General features: G+C 35.6%; 1 protein-coding gene across 2 annotated transcripts in view; it reads left to right on the top strand.

The window, feature by feature from the left end:
- WDR36 (WD repeat domain 36) overlaps positions 1-17,386 on the top strand; it is a 32,557-nt gene extending 15,171 nt beyond the window's left edge. For both annotated transcript variants that reach the window (XM_080573221.1, XM_080573222.1), the window contains 12 exons: positions 364-518; positions 1,648-1,762; positions 3,072-3,237; positions 3,510-3,618; positions 4,364-4,443; positions 8,855-8,962; positions 10,069-10,166; positions 11,388-11,530; positions 12,166-12,282; positions 12,517-12,598; positions 14,918-15,105; positions 16,762-17,386. In XM_080573221.1, the coding sequence (XP_080429347.1) occupies positions 364-518; positions 1,648-1,762; positions 3,072-3,237; positions 3,510-3,618; positions 4,364-4,443; positions 8,855-8,962; positions 10,069-10,166; positions 11,388-11,530; positions 12,166-12,282; positions 12,517-12,598; positions 14,918-15,105; positions 16,762-16,911 (1,511 nt within the window). In that variant the 3' untranslated portion in view covers positions 16,912-17,386. The remainder of the gene's footprint in view (positions 1-363; positions 519-1,647; positions 1,763-3,071; positions 3,238-3,509; positions 3,619-4,363; positions 4,444-8,854; positions 8,963-10,068; positions 10,167-11,387; positions 11,531-12,165; positions 12,283-12,516; positions 12,599-14,917; positions 15,106-16,761) is intronic.
- Positions 17,387-17,648: the final 262 nt, after the last annotated feature.

Here is a 17,648-nt window from a genome sequence, read left to right as displayed (position 1 = left end):
CAGCAGATTAAGAAAATGTTAGGATACTCATCTGGAAATAGGTACAGCTTGAACAGTTTAACCAAAACCATTTATGTTTAAATATGCTTTTCAAACCACATAGACTCAAATATATAAAGATGTGAAATGTGACAATCCAGAAAAATGTGTGTGGTTTTGTTAGTATTTTAGTTTTAATAGCATATGCACAACAGTTTGCCAGGCGTTTTTTTCTAAATGATAACCCTTTATCTGTCTAGCAAGAACACTAAATGTAAACCGTTTTGCCTAAGGGTATTTCAAAATATTAATTCTTATGATATCAGAAAATGCTTATTTGATTGAATGCTTGTTTCTGAAACGAATGTGTGTGTTGCATTGCAGAAGTGGCACATCAAAGTGACTGGGATGGTATTGTTGCCTGTCATCAAGGGTATATAACCTGTACAACCTGGAACTATCAGAAAACTTCTATGGGAATTCATAAACTGAGGCCAGAAGAATTTAGCAAAAACAAGCCTGTTGATATATATGCAACAGTAAGTGTATTTAGGATAATATCAGTATTATGGTATATGCTGTTTTGATTTTGTACAGAAGCAATATTTATAATGAAAAAGCACTGTCTAGAGGTGTTTTAGTTGCTTTGCGGAGTTCTTTCTGATTGCTTAGTGTGTCCTGCTAACTGTTTTGCAATGTTATTAAGAGAAATGCTGCATATGCATTTTTTTCTTTAAGCATACAGTCTAACTGAAGATTCAGTTTTTCAAATTCAGATGGTTAAATGGTTTATATTTACCAATATTTTCTCATAATGACTTAGATTTGACTGTATGCCTTTGATATACTTCTGCTGTGAATGCAAATTGCTGAAGACACTTTTCTTTTCCTGGCAATGTAGAAAAGTGTATTTTCAAATTGCAGACAGGATAGTCTCTTTAAAATGCTTTGCAACTTGAACTGGCCACCATGAAAGTCAAGCAGTCAATAAAAGATATATAAATGTTTACTGAGGGTTTACCAGTTTTCAATACAAGTACTTTCTGTGGCACATGTAGTTCATATGCTATGTGTTCATAGTACTGATTTATCTTAGGGTAAATTTTGTTTTTATGACATTATGCGTAGCATTTAAGTGGTAGATGAGTTCAGCTGTAAATACCTGCTTTCTCCTAACAGATTCTTTGTCTTTCTAAAGACATTAGACCATTGTTTCTCACTACTTAAGCTCTGTGTGAATTTAGCCTGTTTTGGCGTGCCATCGGCAGTACTGGTATTCAAACAGAGTGGCAGTAGGTATGCTTGGTCCATATGTTAGGTACTGAAATCATGGATGCCTTCCTTGATTATTTAAGTTACTCATTTAGATTACAACTTTGATGTTACTAGGTATATTTCTGAATGAAAACGTCACCAAGTCAGTATTTCATTATCCTTCATAAGCATTCGCTGCCTTATTTACTTATTGCAGATTGGTTTATTTTAGTATTTCCTCTCCACTGTTTAGAGATGTGATCTGTTGTTCATTCCATGGAACTTTCCTTGAAGTTTAATAAAAACATACAGTATTTTGCATTCCTATTATACATTAGTTATCTTCTAACAATTTTGCTAACTAGATATACATTTTAAGAATTGTTTTCATAATTGTTTTTTTCCCCCTCAAAGGCTGTTGACATTACCAGCTGTGGGAACTTCGCTGTAATTGGGATGTCAACAGGACGGGTAGATGTATATAACATGCAGTCTGGCCTTCACAGAGGGTGCTATGGCAAAGAAAGAGGTAGGAATTTCTAAAATATTGACTCTTAACAGAACAGCAGCGATTTAGTATTCTGTCATATGAGGAATCTAACATACTTCCCGAGTTGAATTTGGGAATGAATCCTTTCCATTTCTGTAACTACCCTATACTGTCCTAGCTTGTACTATAATCAGAAGTAATTTGAGACCTACTCTGCAGGACATTATCCCCCTTACTTTTAATAGCTGTGACATTAGCATCTATTTCATTTTAATCAACATAAATTTGTCGGTTACCAATATGTTTAGCACTAAAATGCGACCCTGGGGTCTCAGCTGTCTTTTGAGATATTCACATATCCAGTACTTGTTATTATACTTCTTGTTACGCTGTTCTTTCTCTGAGGTAGTTTCACATGTTTTGTGTGGCCTGCTTATAAATGAAAGAGTACTTTATATACTCAGGAAATGGAAATCCTAAGCAATTCCAGTTCTTTGCAAATACTTTTTATCAGATTACCCTGCTGCAAACTTAGGACTTTATGTGAATAATGGTGTTCATTTCCTTCTAGTGGTTGTGCACATATATTTCATGTTGTGTATATTTGCTGCTGCTTTGTAAATCTGCAATTTATAGTAGGGCCCTTATAGTCTGATGTTTTTGGTTGTAGAAACAAAGAGTCCTGATGAACTTTTAAACTTTGATGGGATTCTAAAAGCCATCTAACTTGGGAAATCTGAAGTGGTTTCTTATAATATCATTATACCTTGGTAGTGGGATCAATTCTTTAAGTTTGATTATGGCCAGTAAACCATAGGCATAGAGTAAGAAATAAAATTTATCTAAAAACAGAGGAGCTATGGCTTATCTTTACAATGCAGTGTAAAGTTGTCGGGGGGGGGGGGGGGGGGAACAAACAGACTTTGTGCAAGATCTGAAGCTGTAAATTCTGTGTGAAGTGGTCAAGTTCCTTGGAAAAAAATCCTTAAATGATACAAAAAAAAAGTCCCTTAAGTTGAATGTTCAAAAAAGCCTCCTAAATTGAAAACCTAATCTTCAGCTTCAACTATGCACAACTTTGTTGTTGTTATTTGAATTCTTATGTATTCCTAGATGCTTACTTGAATACAAGTTGGTTTTGTGTATTTGGTTTCTGTACTGATAAAATAAACAAAGACTTTAAAATTCAACTAGTCTTGTCAGGTCACTTTGGAATTGTTTGTCACATGCTTATGGCTCAGTTAATGTAGTTAAGCAGAGACAAACAGAACAGTATTCAGCAGTATGCTGATTTCTAAACTGTGTTTCAAGTCTGAAATAAAACTTTCTTTTTCCCCTTAATTTGCAGCACATGAGGGGTCCGTAAGGGGGTTAGCAGTGGATGGATTAAACCAGCTGACAATCACAGCTGGTAGTGAAGGGTTAATTAAATTTTGGAAATTCAAAACTAAAGATCTAGTTCACTCCACTGATCTTTCATCTTCTCCAAGTGGAATTCTGCTTCACAGAGACAGGTAAGAAACTAAAGCTATTTCATATGCGTATTGTTTTGCTGTACATATAAAAGTATAGGATGACAAATTTTCTAATGAAGTTTAAGTTTTTGGTGCTTGAAGTGCAACAGACTGCTAGTTGTCCAAGATGTAGTACTAGTCTGAAGGAGTGTGTAAATTGGTTTCTCTGAGATTATTTCAGGATAACGATATTTTTGGAGCAAGGTTATTGATGTTTTCCTTTTTTTAATCTCTGAGTATTCATGATCATATGTGCTACTTATTCTTGGCAGTGGTATTCTGGGAATTGCCTTTGATGACTTCAGTATTAGTGTTTTCGATATAGAAACCAGGAAGATTGTCAGGAAGTTCTCAGGACACCATGGACGGATTAATGACATGGTAATTGTTAACTCACTGTAATAGGTGACGTATGCATGTGCTAAATTCATTTTAAAGACGATGGAATTCTTTACATATATTCAGTCACTGATTATTATATTCAGTGATGAACAGTGAAATAGTTTGGCCACATTCGTTTTCAAGTTAAAATCTATCATGTTCAAATGGCAATGTATTTTTAATGTAGTTTGGGGTTTTACTATAGCCTTCCAAGAAGCTAATTTTGGGTTTAACAAAATAAAGCATTAGAAATAATGAAAGTCAAGTTGAGCATAACATTCTGCTACAGTCCTGAACTGCGCATGTACAAAAAATAAACCAGGTAAATACATACTATGAACAGATCTGAGATTATACAACACACTGATATTTCCTCATTTACATCTTGTGTAGTTGCGCTTTGTAGTGTTCACGGAAATACTTTATTTTTAGCTTCTGATTTAGTTTTTAGTGCAAGGAAGTATTTGATTTCTTCAGTTTTGTACTAAGTGTTTTCTGTCATTAACGTAAAAATAAGGACCAAAATGCTTTCACTTAAAGCCATATGTAACCTGTGTCAGTATATTTAGACTTGTTTTGAAATAGCTTCTATTTTTGTCCTTTTCTCTCTTAATAAGGTGTGTCAGTTTTGTTCTTTGGCCAGACTATTTCGTCATGATCTTAGGGAGCAATCTAATCTTCAACTGTGTAAGAGAGAACTTCCTCACTTGTCAGTTGTGGCCTTAAATTTAGTATTTTATTTTAGACTTTCAGTCCTGATGGTCGCTGGCTAATAACTTCGTCAATGGACTGTACCATTAAGACTTGGGACCTTCCATCCGGATGGTGAGTCAGTTGAAAAAGCTATAGCAAAACTTTTTATAGTTTGCTTTCTGTCTCTTAAATGGTAAAAAGTCATTCTTGATTGTTTATGTCACCAAACTGTACTATATGATACTCAAAGTTATACGTGGGGAATGAGCACAGTATCCAGTATGTTAATTATGTGCAGTGCTAGCAGTAATAGAATTGTAGAACAGCTCAGGTTGGAAATGACCTTGTAAGATCCTAGCTTTCATGGAAAAGGTAGCCTAGATGGGATAATTTAGCACCCTGACCAGTTGCATCTTGAAAATCTACGGCAATGGTGACTCCCTGGGGAGGTTGTTACATTGACTGTTCTCAATATTAAAAATTTGTCATCCATCAAGACAAAACATCTCCTGGTGCCACTTGTATCTTTTGCCCCTTGTCTTCTTCATGTGGCTCTGTACAAAGGGAGAGACTTCATCTTCTTCCTAGCCTCTCTAAGTACTGGAGTGAGGTCCCCTAGAGCCTTCCTTTCTCCAGGGTAGAAAGACCTTTTTCTTTCCCTTTACTCAAAGGTCAAGTGCTCCAGTCCTTTGGTCATATCCATAGCCTTCCTTTGGACCTTCTCCAGTCTGTCTGCATCTTTTTTGAATTGTTGGAACCAGAACTGGGCACAGTACTCCAGGGGCAGCCTGAGAAGGACTGAGTAGAGTGGTATGATCACATCTCTATCTCTGCTAATGATGCCACTGCAAATGCAGCCTGATCTGATCCAGTTTGCCTTTGTTGCTGTAGCAGCACACTGCTGACTCGTGCTCAGCTTGATGTCTGCCAGGACTCCCAGATCCCTTTCAGCAACCCTGCTCTTCAGCCACATAGATCCTAACCTGTTTTGGGATCTTTGGTTATGTCATTCCACATGCAAGACCTTGCACTTTCATTAAACTTCAGACAGTTCTTGCTTGCCTACTATTGCAGTCTGTCCAGGTCTCTCTGTTAGGTGGCTCTTCATTTTGAGAGGTCCACCTCACCCACCTAGTTTACTGTCATCAGCATACTTGGTGGAGGTATTTTCAATCCTGTCGTCCAGATCATTTATCTTCTAAACAGCATGGAGCCCAGAATCAATCACTGGGGGATGTGGCTTGTGACAGGCTGCCCACCCAACCTACAATCATTGATCATCACATTCTGATTGTAGCCTGTTGGCCAATTTCCTACCTGTCTCACAGACCACCCGGCCAAGTCTGTATCTTGCCAGTTTGGCTAGAAGGCTGTGGTAAACGTTGTTGAGTGCTTTGCTGAAGTCCAGGTAATTAATATCCACTGTTCGTTACTTTGTTGTAGGAGGTGGCCAGGTTAGTCAGGCATGATTTGCCTTTGGTAAATCTAAATCTGTGTTGTTTTTTCCCAGTCACCTGCTTCAATTGGCTTGCAACAGTTCCTAGGAGGACTCATTTATTTACTTTCCCAGGGACTGCAGTAAGACATGTAAGAGGGCACATACTTTCCTGGGCCCTCTTTTGGGCCCTTCGTGTGGATATGTGGCATTTGCCATCTTCTGGTCATCAAGGACATCCTCTGATTTCCACTTTCCAAAGATCATAGACAGGTATTGCAACAATGTCAGTCACTTTTCTTAAAACCCTGGGGTGGATTCCATCTGGGCCTGTAGGTTTATGTGAGTTTAGCCCTTTCTAGAGGCCAGAAACCAGCCCTTCCTACACTGCTGGTGGGTCAACACATGAGTAGTAGTCATAGCTCTTTCCTCCTGAGATCTGGGTCCAGCTACGCCAGTAAAGACAGGTGAAGAAGGTATTGAGAACCTCTGATTTGACAGTATTATTTGTAAGTAGTTCCCCTGCAATATTTAGTAACGGGCCTGTGTCTTTCTTGTGTTTCTAATTACTGTTCATGTATCTGAAGGACCCTTGTTCTTCTTGACATCTTCAGCCAGTTTCATTTCTTGTGGAGCCTTAACCTTTCTGACTGCATCTCTGCATATCCTAGCAAGGCTCTTGTCCTTAATGAGTATTTGGCTACCTTTCCATAGCTGGTATTCTTCTTTTCCATTTAAGTATACCCAAAAGCTGGTCATTAAACCAGGACGGTCTCTTGTTCTGCCTTCTTCCTTTCCCATTGTCAGGGATGGATGGTTCTTCTGCCTCCAGGACACTGTTCTTGAATAACCTTGAATAATAAGTCATCTTGGTTTGTGAGCGGTAAATAGAGTGGTGTACTGTTCCTAGTCATGTCCAGCATTACTGGCAAGAAGTAGTCTTCAGTACATTCCAAGAACCAGACAGACAACTTGTTCAACACTATGTTATTTTCCAAACGAATGTCCAAGTAATCAAAGTCACCCATGTGGACTGGGTTCTGTGCCTTTTTTTGGGGAATACAGATTAGCGATGCCTTGAAGATATGATGAAGTCGGGAGTTGTCATTTAAGTATGAATAAGTGTGAATTTTTCTGGAAGTAGCTCCATAATCTAAATGGAAAGAGATTGCTTAAAGTGAAGGCTTTCTGATATGCTGAAGTATTAATCTATTTCATTTTCTGAATAGAAGCCCGTTCTCACTTACGTTCATTTTAACATATGATAAGTTTTGCTTCAGAACTGCAAGAAGTTCTGATGAAGCTGAAATCAGACAGGTATATGACACACACTGATTTTGAAAATGATTAGATTTACAAATTTTCCTCAAATAAAAATTTAATGTTCTTAAAATTTTATTTTAAGAAAAGGTTTTCCTGTAACTGTAGGCTGAGGAATATATTGAAAAGGAACAGCTCTTAATATCAAGTCAGATGCTTGTTTTACTTCTACTGTAGCATGTGTGCTGCTCAGTAGAAGAATGGAATTATAAACTGTGCATTCTAAAGATTGAGTTTTGATATTGAAAAGATAGAAAATGATTAACATGACTAATACAAAAACATGATTAACATGACAAAGTCTTAAGTTACAAAAATACCTACTGACTTTAATATATGTCATACCATTTACTTATTGAGCATCTGTTCTTACTTGAGAATGCAGCTTAACTGTTAATGCTTGTTTATGTAGGGCTTTATGAGAATTGGGGAAAAATTACCAATTTATGTAGAGGTGCTTACAAGCAGGAACCTTGGTGTTACTCAGTTTTCTTTCTGCAGTACACCTTGCATAGACACATTTTGTGTGAAAATCATGGGCATGTCTCACATTACCCTTCCAAGATGGACAGATTTTTTTTCTTGACTCTGTAATTTTAATCATGGCTTAAATTCCATAGGTAAGGAAGACTTGATTAAATTTATTGTTACTTCTGCTTTTTATTTGTTTCTTATGGCTACTTTATTGAACAATAATTCTCAGCTACTGATAAAGATTGTGGTAAAAGGATGGATTTACAACTAAAAGCAGCATTTATGGTAAATCTTCCAGCCATTTTACACTCACTGATACATGTTCTAGCACTTAACTAGTTTAGTGTTTGTATATTTTGTCAGAAGTAGTGCATTATGTGGCTCCTACCTGATTAACTTTTTACTTGTAATGTGTTTCTAGCAGCATGCAAATGAAATTAAAAGTTCTATTGAAGGTACAAAAGTGGATTTCTAAACTTGATTCATCAAACCTGTGTAAAAGTATTGAGTACCTAAGAAAAGATGTGCTCCCAAGATTTTACATTTTAAACTGCTCTTTTACATTAATATATTTCTGTGAACAGAACAGATTTGTGGAACTAGCTGCCGTCATTGATTCTCACTTTACTTTTGGTTTTTGTCTGTAAAGAGCAATCTTTCATTCATGCTTTCCATTCAGTTTTTATTGTTTCTGTCAATGAGCTACTTGTCATATTCAATTACTTTTAAGTTTTCTGTAATAGTAAAAAGAATGATCAAGAAACAATATATATCATGTAAAAGTTTGTGTACTGTCAAGAGGAAATACTGAAAATGATCAAATTTTGCAGGGTACAGTTCGTTCTGTACTTTAGGGACATTAGACCCTAGTTTTAATCAGGTGTGCTTATGAAGTATCTGAAGAGAGAGGATTGACAACTAATGTCAGAGAACTAAAAGATGAGTTTAGACCAGCATGGGGCTGACTGGAAGTATGAAACTTACTGCCGCTGAAAACGTTAGCATTAGATCTAAGGAAATTAATGTGTACAGATGGTTCAGCATATTTTCCACAAAATATGGGTGTGTAAGGAGGTAGCATAAGTATTCCACCTGTAGCTGGTATCAAAAAAAAATTATAGAGGTACATGGCTTGTTGCCCAGTGCCATTCATTTGCTAAGTTTGTTTGTATTGTATTTGAATGCTTCTAATGTGCTGGCATATGTGCTTCCAGTGTCCTGATTGCATTCAGTCCTGTTTGTGCTGTAATTCAGATATGTACAGGAAAAAAAGTTTATTTTGTTCAGGTTTTCTTTGTTCTCTTCTCTCTTTAGCCTCATAGATTGCTTTCTGCTAGACTCTGCAGCAGTGAGTCTTACTATGTCTCCTACAGGAGATTTTCTAGCTTCAGCACATGTGGATGATCTTGGAATTTATTTGTGGTGAGTATGTAACATAACTATTTCTGCATAGAACTTCAAGTGGGGAGGAATTCTTATAACATCTTCATGGCAAGTATATGATTGTTCTACAAAGTATCATCTCAAGAGTTTTTTTATATTAGTTTCTAAAAGAGTGAGGTATTCTCCACTGTTGTGATCTATAAATCTTTAAATCTCTCGTTGTTAAGATACTCTGATAATTAAATAGTCTTTTTTTTTTCCGTTTCTTATTCTAAAGAATTCCTGGTATGCCATTCCTAAAGTTTTTCCTTGGCTCTTCTCTACTTTTTTTCTGCCCCTTTTAAATGTCAGTGTCATGCAGTGTCACTATCCGAAGGACTAGTTTTCTTCTCCTAGTATACAACGTTGTCTGAGACATCTTGGTAGAATTTGGAGATTATGATTGTTTGTTTATTATTGATAGATCAGCACAGGTATAAAAATTTATTTTAGTTCATTTTTATAGAGATTTAAAACAAATGGCTGGTTAGATCTAGGACTAACGTAACAGACCATTTAATACATTTGTTGTGGTTGTTTTTTCTTCTTTCTTTGGCAGATAGATCTATCTTCTTTGGCTGTAGTTTTACCTGAGAGGTGTTCACTTGTTAGACCTTTCTGTGTTTAAGTAAAAGTGCTTTATTGTGAATAATGGCAAATGTTTTCTTATTTATTCCTAGTTTGTATTGACAGAAAGTCATTGTCAGAATTGCTTGTGTGCAGGTTCCAAATTCAAAGAACATTTGCTAAATGTACTACTCTGAAATTATGTGAAAGCAAGATGTTCATTTATATTTGCATAATATATTGCACATACTAAGTACAAGCAAGTTTTTTAGGTAATTTTGCCATTTCAAATAAATAATACAGAAATTGTCAGTACCTGAAGTAATTTCATTTCATATTGCCATAGTTTCAGACATTTTGACAATGTGTATCATCACATACCATTTTGTGTTTATCTAATAAATAAATTTTCCTCATCTTGAATAGAATCTGGTGAATAGTCAAAGTGCAGTAGTATTAGACTGCAGTAGAATTCTGTCTAAAATGCTTGTTCCCATTCACATGAAACTTGCTTTAAAAGTGGCTGTCTTATTTTCCAGGTCAAACCGTTCTCTGTATTCACTTGTTTCTTTACGGCCCCTTCCAGGAGACTATGAACCTTCTATGGTGACACTCCCTGGCACTTGCCCTCTGCAAGGTAATCTTGAATACATTAAGTTTGATGAATTTCAAATAGAAGACACTTTTCGTTTCCTCGGTGAAAACTTAGTGCGCCTTAACATTCTGTTTCTGAACTTTTCCTATTGTTTCTATAATTTTTGGCATTCTTTGGCATACTCTTTGTATGCTAATATTACTTACTAAAATCTGTTAATGTTTCTACATTCAGACATACATAATTACATTGTGATTATTTCCACTTATTTAAGTAGATTTTGTAGGTAATAAGAGAGCTTGTGCTATTTTCTTGCTTTTTTTAAGCCCAGACTGCTGTTAAGTACCTTCAATTGTGACATCCGTGAGCATTTTGAAATAAATACTACTGCTTGGCAGCAGGAAGGAGGTTGTTGTTTGTTCCCCTTTCCTCCAATGTTTTCGTCTGCATTTATGCCATGGTACTTTGTGCTGTATGTTATCACGCTGGCAACAGGACTGGGTTCAGCTCACATACCACGTTCCTGTGTTGGTTTTCTAGTGTAAAAAAAGGCCTATGCTGGATTTTTAACACATTTAGTAGAAATAGTTGTGTTGAAGGCCTCTAGATGGAGATCTTGTCTGCTAAATTTTGCAGTTCTCCTAAGGCTGAGTATACATACATTTTGGTCTCTGTCAGGAGGAGAGACACACCTAGCTATTGACTGCACAAAAGAGCAACGAACCCCCACTCTCTGTTAAGTGCTTCATTAAGCACATACTTATTTCAGATACTTGAATTAGGAAAATGGGATTTTGCACCAAATTTTTTAATGTTTTAATCTGTGAACTGATTCTGGCTGAACGCTTGAATTCACTTTTTGTCTTCAGCTAGTGTAAGTTTTTTGTTTGGATGCTCAAAGCTTTTGTTTCATTTTCCTTTATGCCTTTAGGCTTTTCTATCACATTGATGTTTTCAGCCATGTAGTACTGTGCAAAAAGAAAGTAGAAAGTGAAGGCATTTTCTTGCAGATTTATCTTGTCAGTCTTTAAAATTTTGTCTATCCAGTTCTACATTTTAGCCATAATTGTTCTCAACTTAGTATTTCACTGGGTTGACAAAGTTTGTTTCTGTGGCTTGTCAGCAATTTGTTACACTAGCACCCATATATCTAGCTCCTGTATGCATGCTTAAAACAAAAAGTGAAAGAAACAATTGTGTTTTTATTTTCATTTTTTTAAAGTTAAGTATGTATGTTCATAAAAGATAATCTGTTTTCGAAAGATGTGGATGTGGCAGAAGGTGAAGAAACATGTGATGAAATGGTAGAATATGACTCGCCTGAGCAATTGGGAGAACAGCTGGTGACCCTTTCCTCATTACCTGAATCAAGATGGAAAAACCTCCTCAATCTTGATATTATCAAGGTAATAATATTAGGCACATCATTGTTTATTGTAGTATTCAGATGGTGTTTTTTAAGAAGCGGGTTTAAAAAAAAAAAAAAAGCTGTTTCTTCTGTGTATAAAACAGTTGTCCTAACTTGGGTATTCAACAATTCTTCCTTCTTAAGAATTTCTTTATTAACTCTTGCCATTATTATTTCCACAATATACAAAATAGCTATCTGTACCAGATATGTCAATGCAGTTTATGCATGCTTCTAAATCTGTTCTAAGTTTTGCCTTCAAACAACTGACAGCCATTCCTATTAACGAAAAAAGAGAGAATTTGAAAAAAATACTAGCATACAGCCAGATGCCTGATACCTGACTTTGACCTATGAGCTGCATTTATCTATTCGCAACACTTGATCGTACTTTTTCTGATACAGTTCAGGATTTTGAAGTAGAAGACTGCAAAAGACTGCTTTTCACAGTTTCTGGGATTTGATGTTGTCCTAAATAATAGCTTCATATTCAGTAGCAAAACATGTTTTTCTATATGTTTACTTTTCAGTTAATCCTAGTAGTATTTGTGAAATTATAAAAATTCATCTCTTTACAAAAAAAATTCACTTGTTCTTGCTATGATTGACTTTATTCAAATATCTAATTAACAGAAAAAAAACAAACCAAGAGAGCCACCAAAAGTTGCCACGTCAGCCCCTTTCTTCATCCCAACAGTTCCTGGTCTTATACCCCGATATGCTGCTCCAGAGCAAGAAAATGATGCACAGGTAAAAACAAGACTCAGTATAATAGTGTTTATCTAGTATATTTTTACAACAAAATCTTAAATAAATTTTTAGTCCTAACAAATCTTGCTAAAGGATTTACAATACTATTTTTAGTGCATCTACATTAATGCTTTCTTTCTTGGAGCCTTTTATCCTGTCAAGAAAATAATCTAATTGAGATGTAAAAATATGTTTGCATATTCATGTATGCTCACTTACTCTTTCATGGACTAGTCAAAGGTGGTAAACATTGGAGTGCTGGCACAGAAGTCTGATTTCTACATTCATCTTGAAGAAGCCCTGAGCACTAACAAATGTAAGTTGAGAAATTTCACTGAAAATTCCACTGTTACTATAAGCTAGTAATATTTTAAAAAGTTTGATTTCTAATGCCAAAATTGTAGCGAGTGAGGGGTAAAATACAGGTACTACAGTAGCAAAAGCAAAAAGAAGGTCTGCTATGTATGAAGCTGAGTAATACATAGATAGGTGATCTTTATCAGAGAAACATTGTTACTCTAGCTTGCTTGCAGCATGGATCCAAGTTCTGGCTAAAAGCTATATATAGAAAGCAGGTAAGGTTATTAAGATATTTCTGCAGATTGGGATGCTCTTGTCCAGAAAAAAAAATGCTCTGTATTATTTGTAATGTAAGAAAGGAAGGGAATGATCTGGTAAGTAATAATCTGGTGGCTCACTGAAACATGAGAAATATCATTTGCCTAATGAGTTCTATTTTCAAAGGCTACTTCACTAGACATTCACCAAATTTACGTTTAGTAATTGTAGTTGCTTTATAATTGCTTTAGGAAGAAGTAGCTGACTTAAATAATCTGTTGGATTTTTTTTGACATTCAGTTCATCTTGAAATTCAGTCACTTAAGGTGCCAATGGGATTGACTGTACCTATTTTTTTCTCTTAAACTGTGCTGCTACAGAATTATTGAAATATGGATTTTTGGAAACAGTTGGCAATATAGCTGACATGGAAACTTAAAGGGACAGCTACTGAAAGCTTTTTTATGAGGCAGTTCTGCTGGGAATTTTTCCTACCCCTTCTTAAACTCTTTTGAGATGAATGGCTTACTCAGATGCACTTGAAACGTGTTGTCTGCATACTTTATTATGGCCATCTCTCACAAGCAAGGTGTGTTTTTTATTCTGTGTTTTTAGTATGTCAATTGACAGTATTCTATTAAGCTGTTTCAGAGCTGCCCAGGGAAGAGTGAAACACAAGGTGAAAATACAAAAACCTAGTCAAGCACCTACTATCTGGCTGCAACAGGTAGCAAGCACATAGTGGTCCCCTTGGCTGCCCTCAGGCAGTATGTCTGCTGTAAGGCTCGTGTGCTGCAGAGTCTGTGCTGTAATCACAGTCCAGGGAATCTGTTGATTCAGACCTGTGACACTGCTGATGTGTAGCATGGCTCTGTGCTTGCTAGTTTACAGGTGCCTCTTCCAAAGGCAAGTAGGCCATGCATATAAGTAGTAGCATACTAGAAGCCATCCTGGTTTACTGCTGGGATGGAGACAGGGTTTTGCACCACAGAGCAAGGCTGTAAAACATGGGCACCTTTTCCATGATTCCACCTTAAGATGGGCACCTTTTCCATGTTGAATGTGTACCAATTTCATAGCATGTTCCTCATTTTTTTAATCTGTCACAGCACAAAAATTAGTTAATGCATCTTTTTAGTACTGTTAATGTCACAACTGCACTTTAGTGAATGATTTTCAGAGAGATCAAATATTCATGCGTGGAATCAAATCTAAACCACCAAAGAAACACTAGCCAGTGCCTGATACCATTAGTTACAATGATACAGGAGTATAAGAAGCTGCTTCTTAGCAACTTCAGAAACTGAAATATTAATCATAAGACAACATTTAAAATTTTCCTACCAACAGCTATGTTTGCAAACATGTGTTTTCATTGCTGCATTTCTAAAACAGTCAAGTCTCAAAGGTCCAGCAGTATTGTAGAATCATGAGGAAAAACATTTATGAAGACGCATTTGTAAATTTCATGCATTTCTACCAGGAAGGTTTCCCCCTTTTCTCCAGAAAAGCAGGAGGAATTTACTTCATGAGCAATAATTCCCTTAGATGCACCAGATTGTTTGACCTCTCTTTATGTCAGTAGCAGTAAACACTAAAGTTCCTTAGTAAACCTTGTATTTGGTTTGTCTCTTCTAGGATATGTTTTTAGTAACAGCTCAAAATACGAGTTTATACTTTTTTTGACAAAAAAAATACAAAGTGACTGTTATCTTGTTAATACATTAAGACATTGTTCTTGTTAATGTCTTGTTAAGACATTGTGTTCATCTTAAGATGCAGAAATGAAAGAAAAATTAGAAAAATCCAAAGATGTTACTTGTATTTTTCAAGGTGATTTACAAAAAAAAAAAAAAAAGGCATTTTCATCATTAGAGATGTATTTCTCTGAGGGCTGTGATGAGAAAGTAAGTTAAATGCAGGGTGGCATTTTGTGGAAAGCAAAAAGTAAAGAAACAGTAGAAATTTGAGCTATTACTTATATATTGCAAAAATTTTGAAGTGCACGTGACAGATTTCAAAGAATCTGTTATACACTTTTATTACTGGTAATGTATTGCTTGATGCTTTAACACAGATGCAGCTCCACTTAACATGCTGAAAGACTTGGGACCATCTAATATTGAGATAGAACTAAGGAGTTTGGCCCCGGAAGGTGGTGGCTCTGTGGAGGTGATGCTAAGCTTTTTGAGAATGATTGGGATGATGCTGAACAAGAAGTATAACTTTGAACTTGCTCAAGCATACCTTGCGCTATTTTTAAAGGTAAACATGTTCTTTTAAAATTTGATTTTAGTCCTGTATAAAGTGGTCACTGTCCCATAAAACAATGTAAAAGCTGTGCAAAATGTCTGCTTGAAAGAATTACCTTAAATGATTTCTGTTTGGGATGGTTTACAGATGACTTGGAGAGTGCATTGGATAATTTGACAGTTCATCAGGTCACAGTCAAGTAAATAAGTATAATGAAGAGGACTGTGCCATAAATAACTGTATTTGTTACTTAGGATTGTTTTATTATTTGTAACATAACTAACTTGTTAATGGTTGTTAGCTGGTAAATTAAGATTTGTTATATTTTAAGTAACTCGAAGCACGATGGCTTTGCATGTCAATGGACTGCCATTCTTCTGTTAACTGTTAAGCTTCATAGAACTAATAAAGTTAATTGTAGATGTGTGGAAATTAGAAAGTTATTGTGATAAAATGCAACAGCAGTTACTCTTAAAGTGGTTCTGTAGAAGATTTAAACCTTTCTGATACTCTGCTGTATGAAATTGTGCGAAAGCAATTACTTTCAGTTTAATAGGAGAGTTGTTATGAACATTCAGACATATGATGTTATTTAACTGAGAATATCTCAGCAGAATTAGTGCAGGGATTGATTTTATGCCAGACAAATAGGAGTTTATTCTTGGTCTTTTTTTTCCGTTGGGTTTAAATGGAATGCATGGGGCTTTCTCCACAAGAACAAGTAGTGCAGATCAATAGGAGTAGGTCTGTAGAGTAAAACACTTTGGGATGAGGTAATGATGATGAATTTTATGCCTGTTTGTTACTAGTCTGTTTACTATTGGTCTTGTTCCATGGACTGGATATAATTAATAGTTGAGTAGGTGGTAGAATTCATCTTTCTGTTCAGTTTTGTATTAAAGAAATTCAGTGCATGTGTTAGGGACAGCTATGGGCCTTACAAACGTACTCCCAATGTGAACTATAGCAGAATAATATAAATTCACCCTGAGTTATGTGCACGCCAATATCTTTTCCTGTGGATTGGACAGAAAACAGCTCTGAGCTTTGCGAGACTTCTAGATTTATGCTGTAGTTGGGAAAATAACTATTCCATCCATTAATAATATGGTAAATAATATACTGGCTTTCTACAGGATTGAAATACAGCTTCTCTTTTTGCTTTACCAAGATTACTATTTTATTATATAAAGAAAGATACCATCTCCCCATATCAGTAGAATACTCCAACAGCATTCTTCTTGAATTATGCAACACCGATAATTAAAATAGTAATTCTGGTTGATCTCAGGGCATCTGTTTCATCTTTCTAGCCTGAAAATTAATTTGTGATGCAGGTTTTGGAAAGAGTAGGAAGTTACTCTCTATGGAAGCGTATGATTAAGATAGATTCAGCAGCAGCAGTACAACTAGTAAAGCAGTAAAATATTTAAGATATTTTGCTGCCTTAGCCACCTAATACATATATGGGTGGAAAATAGCTTCTGAAAGACTAGCAAAACAGAGTCAGGATTAAATGGAAGGAGTTAAAGGGAGAAGTATCCTTCATTTACTCAGGTCTTTCCTGAAAGCACAGTATTGCAATTGAATGAAGAAGCTGATACTCTGAATGTGGATCGTCTGTATATGTTTCACTAACTGCTTTTTTTCTATTATTATTATTTTTAGTTACATCTTAAGATTGTCTCATCAGAGCCAAGCCTACTGCAAGAAGTATCCAGATTGTCAACTCAACTTGAAGAAACCTGGATTCATTTGCGAACTCTGTTCAATCAGAGTTTGTGTGTCTTAACATACATGAAAAGTGCTTTACTGTAAATTATTTAAGAGTTTTGACAATATAAAAATCCCCTCAGAAAAATAGTACAACTTATTGCCAAAAATACTGGATTACAAGAATTATACTGGGAATTCTGATGCTGTATTTTATTCATCTGTTTATGGCAAAGTATTTTAGAACATGCATAACTGAATATTTTGTTCAGTTCAGGCAAAAAGTAGTATGTGCCACTTAAATAGGCGTGTTGCATTCGTTTCTGTTATCAATGAACGAACGGTTGGAAGACCGTAGATAAGGTAACTAGTTATGTTTTCATGACCAAAAATGTAAATCAGAAAGAAGAAATACAAATAAAAACTGGGAGTGTATTTTCTGTACAGGAGACCAAAACTTCTATTGTGCTTAGTAAATCAGTATTGTCGATGCAAAAATAAAAAGTAACTGAATTACTAACAAATTCTTAACGTTGGTTTAAGTTAGCAGAGGAATAAAAAAATTTGTATACCTCTAAAATCAGAGTGGTTTTTGTATAAAGTTTGTAAAAGTTCTTCTCATGTTGGCAAACTACGTTCACTGTTTTGCTTCAGACACTTACTTCTGACACCAGGGATTTCTAGCTGCACTGCAAATAATGGAAGTTCAAAAAAAACCCTTTTTTTTTTAATAACAAGTTTCTTGGAGTTGTTCTGCGTTGTTCTGACAATTCCTTAACCATAACTCATATTTCTCTTTTCAACATTTAATATGGAATTTTATAGACTGGCATTTTAGCCAG

The sequence above is a fragment of the Anser brachyrhynchus genome (genome assembly GCF_964034855.1).
Source record: "Anser brachyrhynchus genome assembly, chromosome: Z".
Taxonomy (NCBI): Eukaryota; Metazoa; Chordata; class Aves; order Anseriformes; family Anatidae; genus Anser; species Anser brachyrhynchus.
The sequence above is the reverse complement of the archived record's forward strand: the minus strand, read 5'-3'. Positions and strand labels throughout refer to the sequence as shown.